This window comes from Falco rusticolus, chromosome 4 (assembly GCF_015220075.1).
Source record: "Falco rusticolus isolate bFalRus1 chromosome 4, bFalRus1.pri, whole genome shotgun sequence".
Taxonomy (NCBI): domain Eukaryota; kingdom Metazoa; phylum Chordata; class Aves; order Falconiformes; family Falconidae; genus Falco; species Falco rusticolus.
The window spans coordinates 107468889-107488382 of record NC_051190.1 but is presented as its reverse complement, the minus strand read 5'-3'; the positions used below and the strand labels follow the sequence as shown (position 1 = coordinate 107488382).

The 19494-nt window shown below is 37.3% G+C and overlaps 1 protein-coding gene across 3 annotated transcripts in view; it reads left to right on the top strand.

The window, feature by feature from the left end:
* Positions 1-19494, top strand: part of PLCL2 (phospholipase C like 2) — a 105036-nt gene that overhangs the window by 61917 nt on the left and 23625 nt on the right. For 2 of the 3 annotated variants that reach the window (XR_005103948.1, XM_037385672.1), the window contains exon 5: positions 16523-16598. Coding sequence is in view for 2 of the 3 variants with exons in the window: in XM_037385672.1 (XP_037241569.1) it covers positions 16523-16598 (76 nt within the window). In the remaining variant the exon portion in view is untranslated. Of the gene's footprint in view, positions 1-2903; positions 3011-16522; positions 16599-19494 lie in introns of those variants that run through there. The other variant, XM_037385673.1, reaches the window with a different exon arrangement.

The following is a 19494-nucleotide window of genomic DNA, read 5'->3' as shown; positions in this document are numbered from 1 at the left end:
AGTGGTTATCATCAAGAGGGTTTAACATGAAAAGGATGTACCTCTGTTTTGCAGCAACTTGAAACTTTATACATATCTATAAGCCTCTTAAATTAATTTGCTACCTCACATTTTCCAGTTTGTGGGCTTCGATTTCTTTTGGCTTTGATTCAACACACGATAGAAGAACATCAGGAACTGCTTTTAGGAACTGTAGTTTTATGAGCACCTTGCAGTGTTAAATTCTACACATGCTTTTTCATTTTCCTTTGCTATGTCTTTCTTACAGATCTCATTTGATTAGGCTTTTTTATGTCTGTAAGCGGCTGTAATGTTAACATCGGTCCTTAGACTTCAGTAAATATGTAAATTCTGTCTTTAGAGGCTGGAAATTAAACATTTTGCAAGAAGGAGGGAAGGGCTAATACACTGAGAAATATGGGTTTACCTCTGCCTTGCATTAATTTAAAGCATGGAAAAAAGATCCAAATGAGTGTGACTTGAAATGTCTTCTTTCTACTGAAGTAATCTGGGACAGAGTAATTGAGCCTTTATTTATTTGTTTAATGATTTCTTTGATTTAATATATAGTCTGACAATAAGTAAACGTTTCTAGGATAATCCTGCATTAATTTTGTGCACTAAAATGAGAAAACTCATCTGACAAGATCAAGTCACTGTTTTAAAAAACAGTCCTTGCTATTTAAAGAGAGAAAACGAAGGAAAAGAAACCCATAGCCAGTTTCATATACATCTTTTGAACTGCTTTCTAAAGAAAAAGTAGCTTTAGAATAAGCTATACCAAGGTCCAAAAAGCACTCATTGGTAATTAGCAGTTTAGGTAGGAGTTTATGTAGTTCAGTGATGATGTAACTACAACAGAATTTGATTGAAATGGTAGCACAGCTACAAGAAGATAGTAGTATATCCTCTTAGTGGTAGCTTATAGTATATCACTATAATTAGGATGCAGACAAGTTTGATTGTTGGGATTACATCTGTAATACGTTTGTAATTAAGTTCTGTCTTGTTGGTGGAGATGCCTCTACCTGCAGTTTGTTCTGATGTGGTGATGCTGCTTGTTAGGTATTAAGCTATTCCAGATACTTAGTATCTTTCTTTAAGTCTACGTTAAATTTTTTGTTTGAATGCCACTTAGATAGAGGTGACTCATGACTCCAAAAATCTTTACAGTCCAGGCTTCGTTTGCTCTTTGTCTTTCACGTAGTTTCCCCCCCCCTGCATCCTGTAGTCTACGTATGATTTGAATATCTGTGTACTTCAGAAATCTATACTTCATTTTCATAAGTAAGAATAATAGAATATTTATTTAGTGGCACGTTCAAACCATTTCCCATCTCCTGTTCCCAAAAGGATAACGACTCAATTTCAAAGACAGAGGCTATGACAGTGCTTCTAGCTCTAAATGACATTGAAGAGAAGTAAAAATAAAGGTTGTTTTTGTCAAATTAAACTTACAGATTAAAATAATGGGATGTGTTTCAATTTGTGAATCTTTTGTCTGCCGATGCTCTGTCCAGTTTGACAAATGATCAAGCAATTAAAATCTGTAGGGTATACTGGAAAATGAAGTCAGCCATGGGAGATGCTTGTTTCTGAAGGTACATTGTGAAACAGCTGGAGGCATCCATAGCATCCTTTCCTCAAGGGCAGGAGGAGAGATGTAAAGCTATTTAGCTAATATATTGATATTTCCTATAGTAGCAGATGTTTTATAGAGTCTGATACTGTCATGGTGTTCTTTGTGGTTTTGGTGTAAATTCATATAGTGAGCCCTCAAAATGATGCTTTTTATCTCAATGGTTGATTTTGGCTTAGGGATTTTTCTGACATGATTAACTAACAGGTGGATGTAAAATTCAGCTTAATAATGAGAATTATTCATAATTAAGACAGGATAAATATGCTGTCGAGGTAATGATGACCTACTAGTCTTATTTTCTGCTGGCTTAGACCTCAAGATAGGTCAAAATTCTGTAACTGTGTTCTTCCAGTGTGTCAAGTACTGTACGCATGAGATGATGTTGATAACAGAGATTGAGTTGGATGTTATTAAACAAAACTTGGTTAGCATAAATGCGCAGGCTGTCATTTACCTTGTGTGCATTCTCAGTTTGGTACACATAATGATATTCTCAAAGTACTGTTGTTTCAAGATGACAATATTTTTGGCTAATGAAGGGATTCTTATTTGTCAGAAATACCCTTCTTTTTATAAAATGATAATAAACATAGAAAGCAATATTCAGCCAAGGTTTTTAATTATTCAGAATTTGTTTACATTGGGAGTACTTAAAGGACTCATTGTTGCTTTGTAAAGGGAGAAAGGATGTAAGACCTTTTCCAGTGGCACAGTCAGTCCACACTGAAATAATTATGGGAGAGTGCAAATACTGCAGGGACACATGGGACGGTGAGAATATTTTCTATGTGGGCAGGTACTTATATTTTTTAAATAAACAATGAGGCAAATGGTAAGTTAATTAGTATATCACTAGATACTTGGGTTTTTTATATGTAAACAAATAGCACATCATGCTTTCTTAAATTGTCAGCATTCATTGCTACATTAATGGAGGAGCTGTAAGTGATAGAGGCTAGTACTGTACACAGACTAAAGTACTGTATTTTTGAACGTAATGAGTAATTTATCACCAGCATTATTGGAACCAGAATTTTAGCCAGGAAATAAAGGGATATTTTGCTTTTATTCACATTATAGGAGCTTTTGTATCTTTTCAGAATAATGAAAACCCAAAAGAACTAGGAATTTTTGGGAAAAACAAAAGTTTAAATTGTGTATTTTTCTCTAGCTTCTCCATGCTCCTGAGTATTTTTTTTACCCTAACATCTTTTCACTGTTTAACAATATTTTATTTTTCCCTCTTGTTCATGAACTTCAGCTTCCTTTATGTGATACTTCAGCATGCATTCTGTTGGTGTCATCACACCCATCACTGATCAGTGCTGCAGACTGAAGCTTGGAGTTAAGGCAAGTGCCTCTTCCACACCATTGCATGTTTGTTTTTTTAAAATGTCTTATAACCTTTAATACGTAAACCTGAAAAAAGTTACACTGTGGCAAGAGAAAAAAATAATAATGATCTTGTCCCAAGTCTGCAGCATTATTCAGTGATGAGTATAATAGCACTGCAAATAGATGCTAGAGGATCATACAGATGAAGCCAGGTATTGTTGAGAACTTGACTGGCTCTGTGTGCCCTTAGAGGAGGATAAAGTGTCCCATCTGATAAAGATGAGGTTTTCTGAACTTTGCGAGCAGGTGTTTACTTCTAAGAGAACTGCAGAAAAGGCAGAGAACTATACCTGTGTGAAAGAAGAGAAAGTAATGCTGCTACAATAATTAGGATTAAATGTTATTAAATCCTAATTAGGTAATGCTGCTAGATTAATTTTTCCACAATTTCTGGTGGTGTTTGGTGTTTTGTTTTCTTTTTTTTTGTTTAATGTTGAGGTTATGTTGTAATTCAAAATGTCTGCAGACTACAGTGTAGGAAGTCTATGTCTAATTTGAATGAAATCAAACAAAATGAACAGTTTTGTATATACATCCTAGGGATAGGCTCAGGAGCAGGGCTGCGTTTATTGGTGGTGGGAATTGTGAGATGATGAAAATGAGAGGTATTAAAATATGGCAAAGCTTGTAAACTGGAAAACACCATATGACTAGTGATTAGTAGCTCTATAGTAAGTTTAAATCTGGTTACCTTATTGTTGGCTCATTTCAACTACTGACTCTACCACAGATTGCATATGCAATCACATGGAAGTTAACTTCATGTTATAGAATTACAGATTTGGCTGATGACATGAATTAAATATAATAGCCCTTATTTTGAACTTGAACATGTCCATCCCGTTGGGAAGTAGGTGGTTTGACACTATACCTTGAAGTGTTATAGGCTGCACTGCTACTAGTAGGGCTTATCAAAAGACTATTTAAAAAGGACTGATTGTTAAGGTTTTGGTCAAATGTTAATAGTCCTTTCATACTTTGGCTACTGCTCAACCCCCTAAATATTCTTTACTTTTAAAACTCACCTTGATATCAATATAGATGAATTGAGTGGAGCACTTCTGTATTGGGTATGTTGGATTGAAGCTCATAATTCTGAAGGAAGCAAAGGCTCTTTCACAGGGCCTAAAAAAATGATTAGCAGATCTGTTTTGAGTTATGCTTAGCTCATAAAGTCTGTGTTAGTTATTTTGTTGTTGATGCAGGTCCTTGGTTACAATTAAGTTGCCATTCCGCTGTAGTTTTAGAATTGTATCCTGAGAGAACAAGTAGATGAATACTTCTCTACTTCATCTCAGTTTAATAATGTTCCAGTTGCTCAGTTAAGAAGCCTTTGTTCCACAAATCACCCTCTGAGGCTGCAAACTTTTGGGGTAACCAAAAAATACTAGATCCAGTGCTGGTAATTACCAGTTAATCTCCTAAAACAGAGTGAGTGAATAGGTTACGTTAACTCTTGCATAACTTTCTTTTGATCTAAATACTCTGTTTCTGATTGTGGCAGAGAAGCCTGAGTTCAAGATGATCACCCATCTTCTGCAATTGAACTCAATCTTTGGATCTCATGTATTTTTAAATCATGTGGTAGCATCTGACCACTCTCTGCTTTGTGCACCTGAAGAAAATCCAGATTTTTCCATCTGGTACCTTTTCTGAGGAATACATGAATGGTATCGACTGAGTTCTGTTTCCTTGGTGGTTCAGAATGTTGTTCTTGAGCCCATGTCTTCTGGTGTCCAGCTCCATGGGTGTTCCTGGTACAGTTTAACTCTTAGCATCATCTGGCATATAAAGCAAAGAACTTAGGCTTTGAAGATGGAAAAGCTATTATTCCTTGTTTTTATACTTTAGAGCGTAACTATGTAAAAATAAGAAACCTTGTTAAAACAAAAAAGTAAGAGAAGTAGTCGAAAGAGCAGACATCATAGACATTCTAAAGATACCACACAGGGGGCATGAAGTAAATATGTGCCACTTACCAAAAAACACTTGAGATGGACAAAAAGGAGGAGGTGCTGTTCAAAGAAAGAAGGCGTTTTCCAGAAAGCTGAAGTCACATGCAAATGAGAAGGATAGGATAGATATTTAACCTTGCCATGGTTAAATAAAAAATAAAAGAAAGCCAACAGTGAAGAATTCCAGGAACAACCTGCACAGACTTAAAATTAACAGTAACTTATTTTCTGAAAATACCAAAACCTGGAAGCCTGTCAAAGAGAGTGCATGACCACTAGTTGATCAAAGTATAAAAGAAAGCCCAGGAAAAGAAATAAAGCCACACCACTAAATTAATTTTTGCGTCCGTTTACCTGTGGCGATTAAGGTTTCACATGAAACATTTCTTTGTGAAGGACTCACTGGAGAATTCATCTTGAATTTAAAAGCTGATAGAAGATATTACACAGGAAAGGCAAAATGAATGAGAAAAAAAATACAAGGAAGAGGTGATACTCATTCAAGGCTTCTGAAAGATCTCAAGAGTTAATATATCCAAACTGCTAATTGTGTGTATCCTCTCACTTGAAACTGACTATTGAAGTTGTTAGTGTGGTGCCAGTACTTTAAGAGGTTTCCAGGGAAGATCATGAAATTACAGATCAGACAGGCTGACATCTGTACTGTGAAAATGGGTAGAAACTGTTTTGAAGAAGAAAATTAGAGGAAATATGGAGAAACATGTCATGTTGGGGGAAAGTCAATACAGCTTTCATAAAGTGAAGGGCTCATTAATCTCTTGGAGTACTTTGAAGCCAAGAAGCATCCAGACATGGAAGATTAGTCTGGTTGGATTTTCCAAAAGCATTTGACAAAGTGCCCTTTCAAATGCTCATGCTGAAATGAAGTAACTATTAAATTTTTAGCCTTTTAAAATTTTTAGCTCTTCTCTGATAGCTGTCGTAAATGCTGAACTTAACCTGATGTTCCAACAGGAAAAAACTATTAAAGACAGTTGCTTGTGTTGATTTTTACATTAGGGTATGTTTTCCCGGTAAGTGGATTAGAGATAGTAGGTATAGCTCCAACAGCTTTGATCTAGCTAAACCAGCTAAATACTCTTGAAGATGTATGACTTAATGATGCTCCCAGATTTGGGATGATCGTCAAGGTGTGAAGTACGTGGGTTCTTAGAGTTTGAACAACTTTCTCAGTGTTAGTGGTGGATTGTTAGCGTGTGTGTTATAACAGTGTTTCAGAGTTGGCAATATAAATGTAATATGTAAATACCAGTAACACACACTGTCTCAGTATTTCCATTATTGCCTCTGGCTTTGTACGGTATGTTTACTTTCATTATCAAGTCTCTGCAGAGTTAGAACCGTCTTTATTTAGGTAATAAATGGATACAGTTCAGTGGTGAAGAGATCTAAGGAAAAACATACATCATTCATTGCAATTTAATATTGCAAATAGCCCAGGTAAGGATTTTTGCCATGCTTAATAAATTATAATTGTAGATCCTGTTTTTTGAAATGAATTTAAAGTTACTGGTTGTGTAGTTGTTAGTCTGTCACAAAAACTGATGGAAAAGCATCAGAAAAAAAGTGAATAGCTTGGGCAGTTTCTTCAAAAAGAGTTGTGTTGCTTATTATCAGTTTTTATTTTCCTGTTTTATAACAAGACAGTCATTTTAAACTGAGGGTTGCTATTATGCTTCCAAAAATAGAGCTACAGATGATACCCTCAGCTTATGTTGGGCTTTTCAGTCCACAAGGGCAGAAACAAACATCTAATTTTGGATATTCAGACTCCATTGCCAAACGCTGTGAAATATGAGCTGGTTTACATTGATTGAAAAGCTCTGATAATGACAACTTGGTGCTTCTGGGAAGTCAAGATTTCTTCATTTTGTGTTAAGAGCATGAATGGTGAAGCTTTTTGTGTCCTCTTACTAATTCCGTTTTGGCTAATGGCTGACTCAGTATTCATAAAAGCGTAAAATAATATGACTACTTAAGAAGAGGAGTTCATCTAGCTTCCTGTCCTTTTTCTAATGTAGTCCAATGGAATGTTTATGGAAGAGCATAAAAATAGGTCAGATGCATTGCAGCTTCTCTTAAATGTAGTCCATAATTCCAGCAGCAGGTCTCCTTTTCTTCCTTGATAAATTTGTAATCTTCTGTTTGTCTTTTTGACTCATTCTGTGTGAAAAAAAATGTTGTTATTGGAACTGTTACCGATAGTTTTAGTTTCAAAAATAACACGGCCTCTTAATTTTTTCACAAGGATGATAAATTTGTGCTTCTCTTTACAGATACAGGATATTTTCTTTTCATATATATGTGCTTCCTTCTTGTCCATGTTGTACATAGTGTTTTCATTCTGTTCATTGTAGCTTAAAAGCAATGAAAAGAATTTTGCTGTAAACAGAGTGTCAGGAAAACAAGGAGAAATGACTGTTGGATTAAATGAGTTTAATGTCATTGTGTGCATAGTTTAGAAGAGAGTTTCTGATTATTTTATTTACTCTGCTTCAGCCTAGTCTTTCTGAAATACTTACTTATGAGGAAGAAAGAACGTAAGACTTTTTAATGGAGAACTTGTGGACTGTTTGTTCCTTTGGTAAATTTTCTGGAACTGTGGGAAATCTAATTCATTTTGGGCTACTGCAGAATTAAGAACAGATGATGTCCTATTTTTTCTCGGGTCTACAAGAATTAGTTTTCCTAAGTGGATTTTGTCTCTTATACTCCTGCACTGCATTATGGCATAATCTCAGCTTGCTTCTTTCTGAGGACAAAAAAACCCTGTTCCATGTATGTGTTTCTTAGAGTACAAAACATCTTAAAAAGAGGTGAGAGAGAAAAGGAAGGCTGAAAAGGTGAAGCCGTAAGTCTGTTCCCATGTTTTTACCACTAATGGGGATATACTGCCACTGTCAATTAGGTACGGCATTATGTTTCTATTATAATACGCCGGTGAGTTCAGGAAGCATAATGGAAATTTCCTCTGCATTTGTTTTGGAAGAAGATGGAATTTTGAAGTTTAAAAGGAAGTGTAATACTTAATGATAGCATAATACATGGTATGTGTTATGGTCAAGGGAGGTGATCCTTCCCCTCTATTCGGCATTGGTGAGGCCACACCTGGTGTACTGTGTCCAGTGCTGGGCTCCCTGATATGAGAGAGATGGGGAACTGCTGGACGGAGTCCAACAAAGGGCCAGGAAGGTGATCAGTGGGCTGGAGCATCTCTCCTATGGGGAAAGGCTGAGAGAGCTGGGACTGTTCACTTTGGAGAAGGGAAGGCTTGGGGGGATCGCATCAGTGTGTATAAATGGCTGAAGGGATGGTGCAAAGAGGACAGAGCCAGGACCTTTTCAGTGGTGCCCAGTGACAGGAGAAGAGGCACAAACTAAAACACAGGAGGCTCTGTTGGAACATCAGGAAACACTTTTTTTTACTGAGCACTGGCGCAGATTGCCCAGGGAGTGCAGTCTGTATCCTTGGAGATATTCAAAAGCTGTCTGGACATAGTCCTGGGCAGCTTGTTCTAGGTGGTCCTTCTCGAGCAGGGGGAGTTGGACCACATGACCTCCAGAGGTCCCTTCCAATGTCAGTGACTATGTGTTTGTGTGCTCATTTTATTTTCTTGCATAGTTGGAAAAATAATTTCTGATGTAAAAAATACGTTTGCTAAAAACCTTATTGCTTTAAGGCAAATTTAATTTGATGTGAGGAGTCCTCTGTGTGTACAGAAGTAGCTGTTACCAACTTTGTTTTCTCACCTTGGCGCTTTGGACTGTGCTTGGATAGTGGGATCAGTTTTCTTCTTTATAGAGCAGATTTGGAGTGTCTGGGCAAAACTACACCTGATTTTTATCTATAACGAAGTTATTATTGATTGTTGCCTTGAGCCAGAAAGCTCAGTTCTAAAAATTTCTTTCCATTAGAGATGTCAACTTTACTAAAATCCTTATTTACATAGAATCACTGAGGTTGGAAGGCGCCTCTGGAGATCGTCTAGTCCAACCTCCTTGCTCAAAGCAGGCTGAGGTAGAGCAGGTTGCCTAGAACTGGGTCCCACTGGGTGCTGAATAGCACCAAGGATGGAGACTTGGCAACCTCTTCCAGTGTTTGACTAGCCAAGGTCCGAGGCGAGCCCTCTCTGCTCCAGCCTGGAGAATCCCAACTCTCTCAGCCTCTCACACAAAAGATGCTCCACTCCCCTAAATGCTCTTTGTGACCCTACGCTGGACAGTAAGTCCATACCTTTCCTGTACAGGAAAACCCCAAACTGGACTGAACGCTCCAGTTGAGGCCTCCCCAACGTGGAGCAGAGGACAAGGGTCACCTCCCTCGGTCTTCCGGCGCTGCACTTCCTTAGCTATGTTCAACTTCTTGTCCACCAGGACACCCGGGTCCTTTTCTCTGAAGCTGCTTTCCAGCCAGTCAGCCTCCGGCCCGTACTGGTGCGTGCAGGGGGTCATTCCTCTCCAGGTACAGGGCCTGGCACTTCCCTTTGCTCGACCCTTTCCATGGGGTTCCTGTCACCCATGTCTCCACCTGCCAAAGTCCCTCTGAGGAGCAGCACAACCATCTGCTCTATCTACCCTCCACCGAGTTTGGTGTCTTCTGCCAACGTGCTGAGGATGCGCTCTGCCCCGTCATCCTGCTGAAGACACTGAAACAGTAGTAGCTCCGGTATCAACCCCTGGGGCACACCGCTAGCGACTGTCCTCCAGGCAGACTTCATGCTGCTGATCACAATGTTTTGAGCTTGGCTGGTCCGTGACTTCTCGGCCCACCTCACTGCCCGCCTGTGTGGCCTCCACTTACTTCATCAGTTTGTCTGTGAGGACGTTACAAGAGACAGCGCTGAAGGTCTCAATGCATTCAAATCAAAGACACCCACTGCTCTGCTCTCCACCGGGCTGTCAGGTTGGTTAGGTCTGATTGCCCCTTTGGAAGTCCATGCTGACTTTCCCCAATCATTTTCTCATGTCCTTCATGTGTCTGGAAGTGTGTTAAGAAGTCTGGTCACCCCTGCACCACCACAAGTAAGGGCTAGCTGACAGAAGACGTACAATTTCCTAAGTGCTTGCACAATAAAGACACTTCCATTTTTCATAATCTGATTCAAGCCTTCCATGTTAAAGACCAGCTTTTCAGCGAAATGTTCAGCCCAACTGTTGCAAATCATGTAAATACACTGTAATAAATGTAACAAAATAGCAATACCATGATTCAACAGTTGGGTCAATCCCAGGGATTGAAGTGAGGCTGACTGGCCTGTAGTTCCTTGATCCTCCTTTTTACTTTTGGAGGTAGGAGTGAAATTTGCTTTCTTCCGCTCCAGGAACATCCTCCAATTGCCATGGCCTTGCAGAGATAACTGCGAGTTGCCTTGCAATGGATGTCGGTCCAACCCCTCAGGACTCATTGGTGCATCCCACATACATGTCTCTGCGTTTGATGAAATTGTCGTTAAAGAAGGCTCAGTGTAACTATTCCCAATCAGTACCTGCTTTGCATAACATGCATTGCTCAACTTACAGCTAGATTTAATCTTTATGTCTTAATTTCTAAAATTTCTCTGGGTTTTGAAGAAAAACTTTGAAAGAAAAATAATAAAAATCTATTCTGCTGGGGCCTATGCAGGTGTTTTGGTGTTTCATCACTTGACAGTGGTAGTTGTCAGAATGTTGTAGTCTCTGAAAACTGTTCAGCTATCTTTTTAAAGTTATCCTTTCCATGGAACTTAGCGAAGTATTCAGATATTTTAAAGTTCGGCTAAGTGGTCGTCTGAAAGAGTGTAACTTGAGCTTGGGAGAAATTTATGTTGTCCCTTCTGTGTAGATGCTGCTTTGCAATCACTTCAACATGTTTCTTTGCTGTGTATCACTCCTGTTTGAACTTGGGGACCCTTTACTCTTGAAAACTGAGCAGCACTGATCTAGTGGTGGTAGCGGTCTCAGGGGTGGTAGATGTAAGGTTTTTATCGCTGCTTACTGAGTTTTGAATTGAGCTCAGTAATGTGAACACAAGTCACCTGCTTATTAGAAGTCTACTTCTCTTGTTTTGTGGTGGTGCTGGTGTAAAGGTTGGACATTTCAGAATGCTTTCATTGTGGTGCCTACACCATTAGAACGATTCATTTGAGTTCTGAGGTTTAATATGAATTTATTATCTGATTTTCCAGTCATTTCCTTCCTTATTGCTATAACACCATTCTTCTCCAGTGGAAAATCAAAGGCAGTATATATAGTTCAAAACAACTCTCTACGCAGCTTCAGAGCAAGGTAACCCTGGCAGTTGTCACTGAAAGGACTAAGGACAATTATTTTGCTTGTTCCAGTGCCACAACAAAAATGCCTTGTGGTGTATTGGCATTGAATGCTGGACTGGATGGGCACGGTTTATACATATATTTAATTAAACTGACCATAGTTCCTGGTAGGTATAGTGGTTCTTGAGAATGGAAGTGTTTATATGCTCTCTACCAGAGTCCCTTTCCTTGCTGTTATTGCTTGGGGCAGTGGTAGCAACTTCTGACCTTCTCTGGATCACACATATCTTTTGAAATGGTGTGGATACTATTAGCGGTTTATGTATTGTAGTTTGAGATGATCTGTTTTGGTTTCCTTTTTTTATGACGTGCTGTTTGCTGTTGGTGCTATTTGTACTATTGTGGACTTAAATTTTCTGGAAAATGCAAATGACATTTTTATTACTACTGGTAAGAGCACTTGTTTGGCCACCGAATACTAAACTTATTTCAGAAATAGTATAGTTTGTGGTTTCAGAAGTATCATCTAATATGCTGAGATTTGAGATGAAAGGAGAATGTCAGCAGCATTTTGTGGAGAAAACCATTTAAATAAAGATTTCGTTTATTCCTACTGTAAGTATGGTTTCAATTCTACTGTTGGAATGTAGGTCTAAGAGTACTGGCAACACATGTTCATAGCTTCCAAAATGTGAATGTGTAGTGTGCTTTACTTGCGAAAAATAAAGGTAATCCTTGGTGTTGCAGCTCTGTCAGTGAAGTTATTTTCTCTCCCTGAGTTTCATCAACCAGACAGTTTATCATTGGCTGTTTCTTCCGTTTTAAAATGCAGCTGATGTCTCTCGTTGTGTGCTACCAACCAGCTTTGCATGCAGAGGAATTAATAAATCCTGGCTTTTTAAAAAGATTTCTTTCTCAAGGTCTATATTCTTTGTTGAATGTGATGTTAAAAGTATTAAGGTTGAGTTAAATCTGTCTTTTCCCTAGGCTGGGGGCATAAACAGGGTAAAAGTAGATCTTCGCTTGTTCAAGTTCAGCTGAAATTGCATGAATGGTCTCAAATACATACATGTGTATGTGTGTGTGATTGCTTATATACATGCATAGACATACACAGTCTTAGTTCATAGCTCTTAGCTCTTTCATAAAACAACAAAACAGACCTACAAAGCTTTGCAACATAGAAAATAAGCCTAAAGGGTAGTCTAGACATGTATATCGTTTCTTTAAATTTCTGTAACTCTCTTTTAATGAGAGTTCTGTTTTGCAGAGGAAGAGGATAGATATATTTTTAAAGTATATTACTTTTTCATTTGTGAAGGCACAGTTATATAAGTGATGAATGGTACTCCTAGCAACATGGTTCCATCAGTCTGAAGCAAGATTTTTTTTTTATTTCTAACCATCGTCATCATGCATTTTAAGGCAGGGACAATATATAATAATAGAGATCTCTAATCCTCACTGAGAACTCTGAACATTTAGTGTTTCTTTTTAAAACCCTTTAAAAATATTTTTTTTTTTTACATCTTTCTTGACATTTGTCTTTTTGTTAGAATTAATGACATTTTTTTCTGGTAACTAGGTAAACTGCATGATTTAACAAACAGAGTTTGATGAATAGGTCAAGCTGTCAGCCTGGCCTCTGCAAAAATGTGATGACTTCAAGGCTCATAAAGCATTCCATTCTGCATTTCCCATTTTCCATTGACCAAAAAAATAAAGGAAGATAGTCCAGTCTGCAGTGAGTTCCAGAGCAGTTCTCTGGTCATATTAAGGTTGGGGTAGGGAGGGCAGGAATTGAAAGGGGAGTTGAAGCAATTACAGCGTTCAACATTCTGTATTTAAAGTATATTTGTTGGAAATTCTGAATCTTTAATTCCAGAAAAAAGCAACAGAAGTTAGAGATAGGAATTAATATTGTGGAAGACTTGCTAGAAAGTATAGCTACTAGACTTCATATTATATTTCTCTTCGTTTCTTAGAATAGCCATGGATAATTTTCAATACATTTTAAATGATCAGCTGGTAACTGGTTGTTCCCTATTAAGTTTGCTTTGCATTTCACTTTCCAGTTTTGTCACTGATAATATTCTCAGAGCTGGCTGTGATTAGCAAATACCTGCTTGTTCACTGGCTTGTTCAGTACAGACTAGTTTTAGTATATACTAGCCTTTGTCTTTTTCCTCACTTTTCGTAATTTTTCCTTGACAATTTAATTTCTCATTCTGCTGCAGGCATACTGTTTTCACGCTGAAGCTTTTACTTACTCAGCATTTTCTACTCCACTTTTGTACCAAGCACACACATGCACATATAATTTGGATCGAGCTAATTTTCTGTGTAGATATAACCATTTATACTCAGTTGCTCCGTATGCTGTGTCTACCAAAAGTCTTTCAGTCCCTTTTAATATCTACATGAATGATTTAATGATTTTATAATTTTGGCTTGAATACCGGAAAGAATTTATATGTTCAAACACCCCTTAAGAGTCATTTAACAAATAGCTGAACGCATACTAAAAGGTGACTGCATGGTGAGGAGCAATATAAGAATAAAATTATATTGAATTAATCAAACACAACAAAAAGGTGACACCTGCTCATGCACACAGCATAATGCTCCATTATTTCCCTCATGAAGGACATCAACAAAATTGGGGTGTAGCATAATATTGATTGAATGGTCAACCTCTGAATTATTGCTAGCCCAGCCAGTATTGCTTAGTGGCGCTGTTAATCTTAAATACAGCTTTGTATGTAGTTTAGAGACCAAAGATAAAGAAAGTAACTGTTACTGGCCTTGGTAATATAAAAATTATATTAGAATAATTTGTCACATGAAAAGCATTGGAATTTTTCTTCAGAAGTTGCAAAGAGGGCATTGCTTTTGATCTGAGAGTATTTAGGCAAAGCAACTTTACATACCAAAATTCTGCAATATGAAATCTGCACATTATTATAATTTCTTTTTCAACGTTATCCTTGTTGTGATGGAGCACTACTACAGTGATTAATTTCATCTGCAGAACTAGTACAACTTTCTTGCTTTGTCAATACAGAAAGTAAACAAAGAAACAGTGATGTAAGCATTTTTATTCGACATAGGGCAGTTGCAGTATTTCTTACAGTTCCTTCAGAACGAATACTAAGAGCCAGCTGGTCTCCTTTTTTTTTATGAACTCTGGTCAAAAGGGTTCTCAGGTGAAAGGTTTCTTACTAACAGAGAATCCTACTGCAGTCCTTATTATTATGTATTAGCATACACAAATCTGACAAAACAAGAGCCATACATGCTCAGCATTTCATTTTTCAAGGTGATTCTCCGTGCAGCAGAATCTCAGTGGAGGATGCTTTACATCATCCTTTCAGCTAGTAAGCAAAATAACATCAGTTATTGCAAGTACATTTGAGGCTGAATGCGGCTGTTTTCGTTCTCTTCATTTAAGTGCATTACAGAAGCAAATGTGTTACATGACATACGTATTGAAACACGTAAAATCCTTGCCTTTTAGAAAGCAAATTTATGGTGGCTGCATTTAAATTTCTGAATACTGTTTCAAAAACCGAATGGTAATGAAACATAGTGAAATGCAGCTTTCTCCTTGACGGATCAGGAGCAGTCAGGTTGCAGTGCTCCCTATAGAAGCCTATCTGGGTGAAATACAGTATTCTCTCATTTAAGTATAGTTCTCTCTAAAAACGTCGTCTTCAAGTTGTTACACCTAATTATTAATCAGCATAAATCTACTTATAGGCAGTCTTTGCTTGAGTAAACATTGACATATATATTTGAAGAACAATCCAGTTTAAAATGAGTGAACTAAAGTATTTCACTTGCAGCTTAGTGACCTGATCAAGTTATTTTTTCCTCATATGCTATAATTCACAATTTTTTTAAACCGACATAATACAAATCAAGACAAATAGATACTTTGAAATTAAATACAGATTAATCTGGATGTGAAGATTAAATTTTCCAGTATGATGACCTCCATATACTCTACAGTTGCTTGTTCACGTGTTTTTTATATGTAGCATAATTTTCTTTATCATTTTATATTGAAATGATAGAAACGGAGGTAGAAGGATTTTTAAATGCTTTGTTATTTACTTAAATCAGATTTTTGTGTAGCTGAAAATAAGTCCTTCGGGTAGTTTACATCTCTGCAGCTGTTCTTCTTCCTCGCTTGCACACTTGCCATGATAAAAACCTGAGGCTTACCTGCCTGCTTTTCCAAATTGATTTACACCTCACTTAGAGCAGCGTTCACAAAAACAGCTTCAGTGTCACTCAGCTGGAGAAGGCTCCTTCTAATTTGTGTGAGGAAGGGCTACTGCAGTCCTGCCTCTTAGAGTAATGTTTCTCTGAGGAAGAGCATTAAGAGAGGTTTGGGTTTTTTTCGCTGTAACAAGGCACATTCCTGCTCATAATAGCAACTGTGGTCTGCTAAGGAAAAGAAAGTTCCACATGAACACCCACATAAATAACATGTCAAACTTAAGTGATTGTTTTAGTGGCAAGAAAACTGCATGAGTGGATACCAGAGACATCAGCGGGTAAGGTGTGAAGCGAAGGTGTTACCTCTCAGTACATACCCTAGGCTGAAAAGTCTGCAGAGTTCCATCTGAATTGGTGTGCTTTAGCTGAGCTTCCATGAAAAGGCTTTTTGTTTGGAAGGATCAGGTAAAGCACTAATTTAGTTTCCTTATCCTCCAGTACCAGCCTTGAGTGATGTGTTTTCCTCCATAGAGTGCTGTCTCATACATACATACGGGTCAAGCCACAAAAAGGGAAAATGTAGAAGGAGCAAATCTGGAAGAGCAGTGGGATGATCCCTAGGAAAAAGGAAGCACTGGGTGGTGAGTGGTCATCATCCTGAATGGCAGAGAGAGTGAGGAAGAGGAAACCTGCCTCCAGGTTATCTCACTCAAGCCGCCAAAACTTAATTACCTGGTATATAGTTGTATAATTTTCACTTTTTTTGGTAGGCGATGAATTATGGATGAGACATTTTACTTCAGTGTTCACACATCCCAGCCCAAAACCATCGTATTTTTCCTGTCTTTATGCTGCATTTAGAGCACTTCTCTGCGTGGTCATGACCAGGAAAATGAATATATTCATTATGTTAACAAGAAACACTAGATTATTGTTTCGAGTTCAAATTTAAGCATCTTGTACAGATTAAAAATTTTCCAATAAAAATTGAGTTTTACTGATATTTCTGTATATTGTAATTTATTTTCTCTACAGATGATTCAGACCATCAGGACTGTAGTTGAAAATACAGATAGCTTATATGAGAAGATTGTACAGTGTCAGAAAGCAGGTAAGTACAAGCTGTTCTTTAAAGATTTTATCAAGAACTTGCTGTATGTTTCTTAATTTCCCAAAACTTGTAATTGGGTTTGTTTATTCAACCATAGCAAAAAAAAACCCCAAACCAAACAACCAAACAACAACAAAAAAACTCAAAAAAAGAGATTCTTGTAATTTGGGCATATACAGTAACAGTGAAAAGGACATTTTAAATCATAGAAATCAAAGAACCATAGAATTGCCTCTTGACTTTGGAAATGGTGAACATTTTATATATGGATAGTAGCTTGTCAATGCAGTGATTTCCACAAATGCAAACACAGGATTGCAGGAAAGAAAGAGAATGATCTTCCTTTAGGATGAAATTTTTTAACCATTTGCTCCTATCTCCTCTTCTTCCTTTTTTGTCATGGTAGCATAATGTTTTCAAGAGCCTTGGGGAAGTACCTTGCCTTCTGATAATTACATGACAGTAGTTCTGATTTTTCTTCCCTGTGTTTCTCTAGATCTGTTGGGTGGATACCCTCTGGTTCTGTTGATTCGTTACTATTTTATCTTTTCAGAGTAAAACTGGTTTTACAGGCACATCTTCTGTGGCAGGCTTTTCATACCACATGTGCTCATAAAGTCTGTTTTTTAAACTTTGTAATGACCTCTTGGTCCCATAGATTCTCTGAAAGTTTTCCTGTTTTGATAACTAACTTTACAATCTGTTTCAAATATTTCTTAATCCCTTCACAAATTCCCCCTTTTTCACCTGATACACTGTAATGGAGGTTACCTTCTATTTTGGATAGCATGTCTGACCTTGCTGTTTAATCACGCTTGATCTTTTGATCTTTCTTAAGGATTTTTTAAACAAGGTTATAAATTTGCTCAGAGTAATGATGCATTGCGTTTCACATCAGAAACAGAAGTCTGACGGGGTTAAAGTGTCTACAACTATGTCTTGCATGACTCAATTGGGACAAAAGCTTTTTATATACAAATATGTTTTTACCTATCTGATATTCAGCATCCTGCAGCTCCCATCATCTTCCATGATTTGCTTCCATTCTTTGAGCCACTTCTCTGTTGTCCTGTAAATTTCAGTCTTGTCTCTTCATTCTCTTTTCCTGCAAAGAAAAAAGTCATATTCTTCTACCCTCACTCTTCCGTTACAAACTCTTTTCTGCTAGCAGTACCTTCAAACTCACATGAGCAGCAGGAAGGCTTGGAATATCTCGATCTAAGCTTTATTCACAGCGCACGTTCCTTAGACTCCGTGAACTTTAGTCAAACCACAGAACTGTCAAAATACTTGAAAATTTGAGTTTGTTCTATTTACTTCAAGCTGTCAAACATAAATCGTTATAAATACCGTGTGTGAGAAAATAGTATTTCACATAGATTGTTGGTAAATACAGGCGGTTGTCTGAAATACTGAACGTGAAATCCATCATGCTGCCATAAGGACATTGTCTTCTAGACTTGTACGCTTACTTCTTGAATCATCTCCCATTTTTGTGGTGATAGTGTGCCGTATTTTTTTAGATTAATCAGTGTCTCTAGCAGTTCAGATCCTTGGTTAGAGGTAAGGCAAAAGCTAATTGCCTATTTTACCTCTTTTTTTAGAATTGTTGCCGTATGTCTGATTTTCTCAAGTCTTACAACCTTGTTTTACATGATGTGCAGCTGGGTTCAAGAGTCCTTTGTTTAAGAATGTTAAAGACTTTAAGCCTACGCTAAACAGCAGAGATTTTGATCTCATTTAAATGAGAAACCTCCAGTATGGTCACATAAGCCTAAGTATGGATTATGTAATAGATCCTGCTATTTAGGGCAGGTTCAAGGTACTTTTTAAGATGAATGAGCTGAATTGAAATACCTTTTAATACCAATAGTTTTCAAAGATTTTCTTAAGATTAATTGATCTCATGATCTCAGTAGATGCTACTCTGTTTAATTCTGAGTAAAAGTTTATGTGTTTTCCTGTGTAGTTTGTTGATAAGGAAAAAACAAAATTATGCCCTTGTCTGGGCTTTTTTGTTCTGTGCCTCAGAGAGTGAAAAAGCTGCTAAGATAAGAAGAAATACTGAAGCTGCCAATAAGCAGTATATTTTTGTTGTCATGAACAGGCTTATAAGAGAATTCTGTTAAATAGACAAAGTGGACTTGCTCTGTTAAACTGTTTTCTAACTTGAGTTTAATAATAAGACTTATAGTCTCCTTTAAAATTCAAAACTAACTTTAAAATAAATGCACCATTACTTCTTACTTAGGTTGATGGCTTTTTTAAATAAGCCATCTGATTCTTGAGAGGACTCTTTTCAGAATTCAAGTTCTTTGCTATTAATATTCTCTCAGAACATTTAACTGTAAACTTTTTTCCTCATTTTGGTTCTTAAAAATGAAAGCATATCAAAACCTCTCAGTTTTCTTCGTATCAATGTATTATTTTCAGCTCAGCATGTTCTGGTTTTATTTAAGTAGTTACTGAAAGCATTTTAGATACATTAATTAATTAAAAGATATGGGAGCATAATATTGCTTTGGTTCCCACTGTACCTGTCATTCTTTAAGAGAATTAAGAAAAAAATCTGCATAACTTCAAGTTGATTGCAGTGCTATTTATTTTGTTGCTATTAAGCCAGCTAAAGGTCCTGTGAGAAAATAGAATGTAGGCACTAAAGGGCATTTAAAGATAATCCAGACCATCTCCTTAATCTGTTAAAAGACCTAAAGTGCTCCTGTATCTTCTCCAGAGTAAAGGATTTGAGTGTCCAGGTCAGCTTACCCCATTCCTAGCCTCCTTGTACCCAACTCACATAATTCTTGTGCTTCTCTTTTGAATCTTCTATTGCATTCTTTTGCTTTATAATTTAACTACTGCCTGAGCTCTTCAGTGGTTAAAAGAGAACCACAGC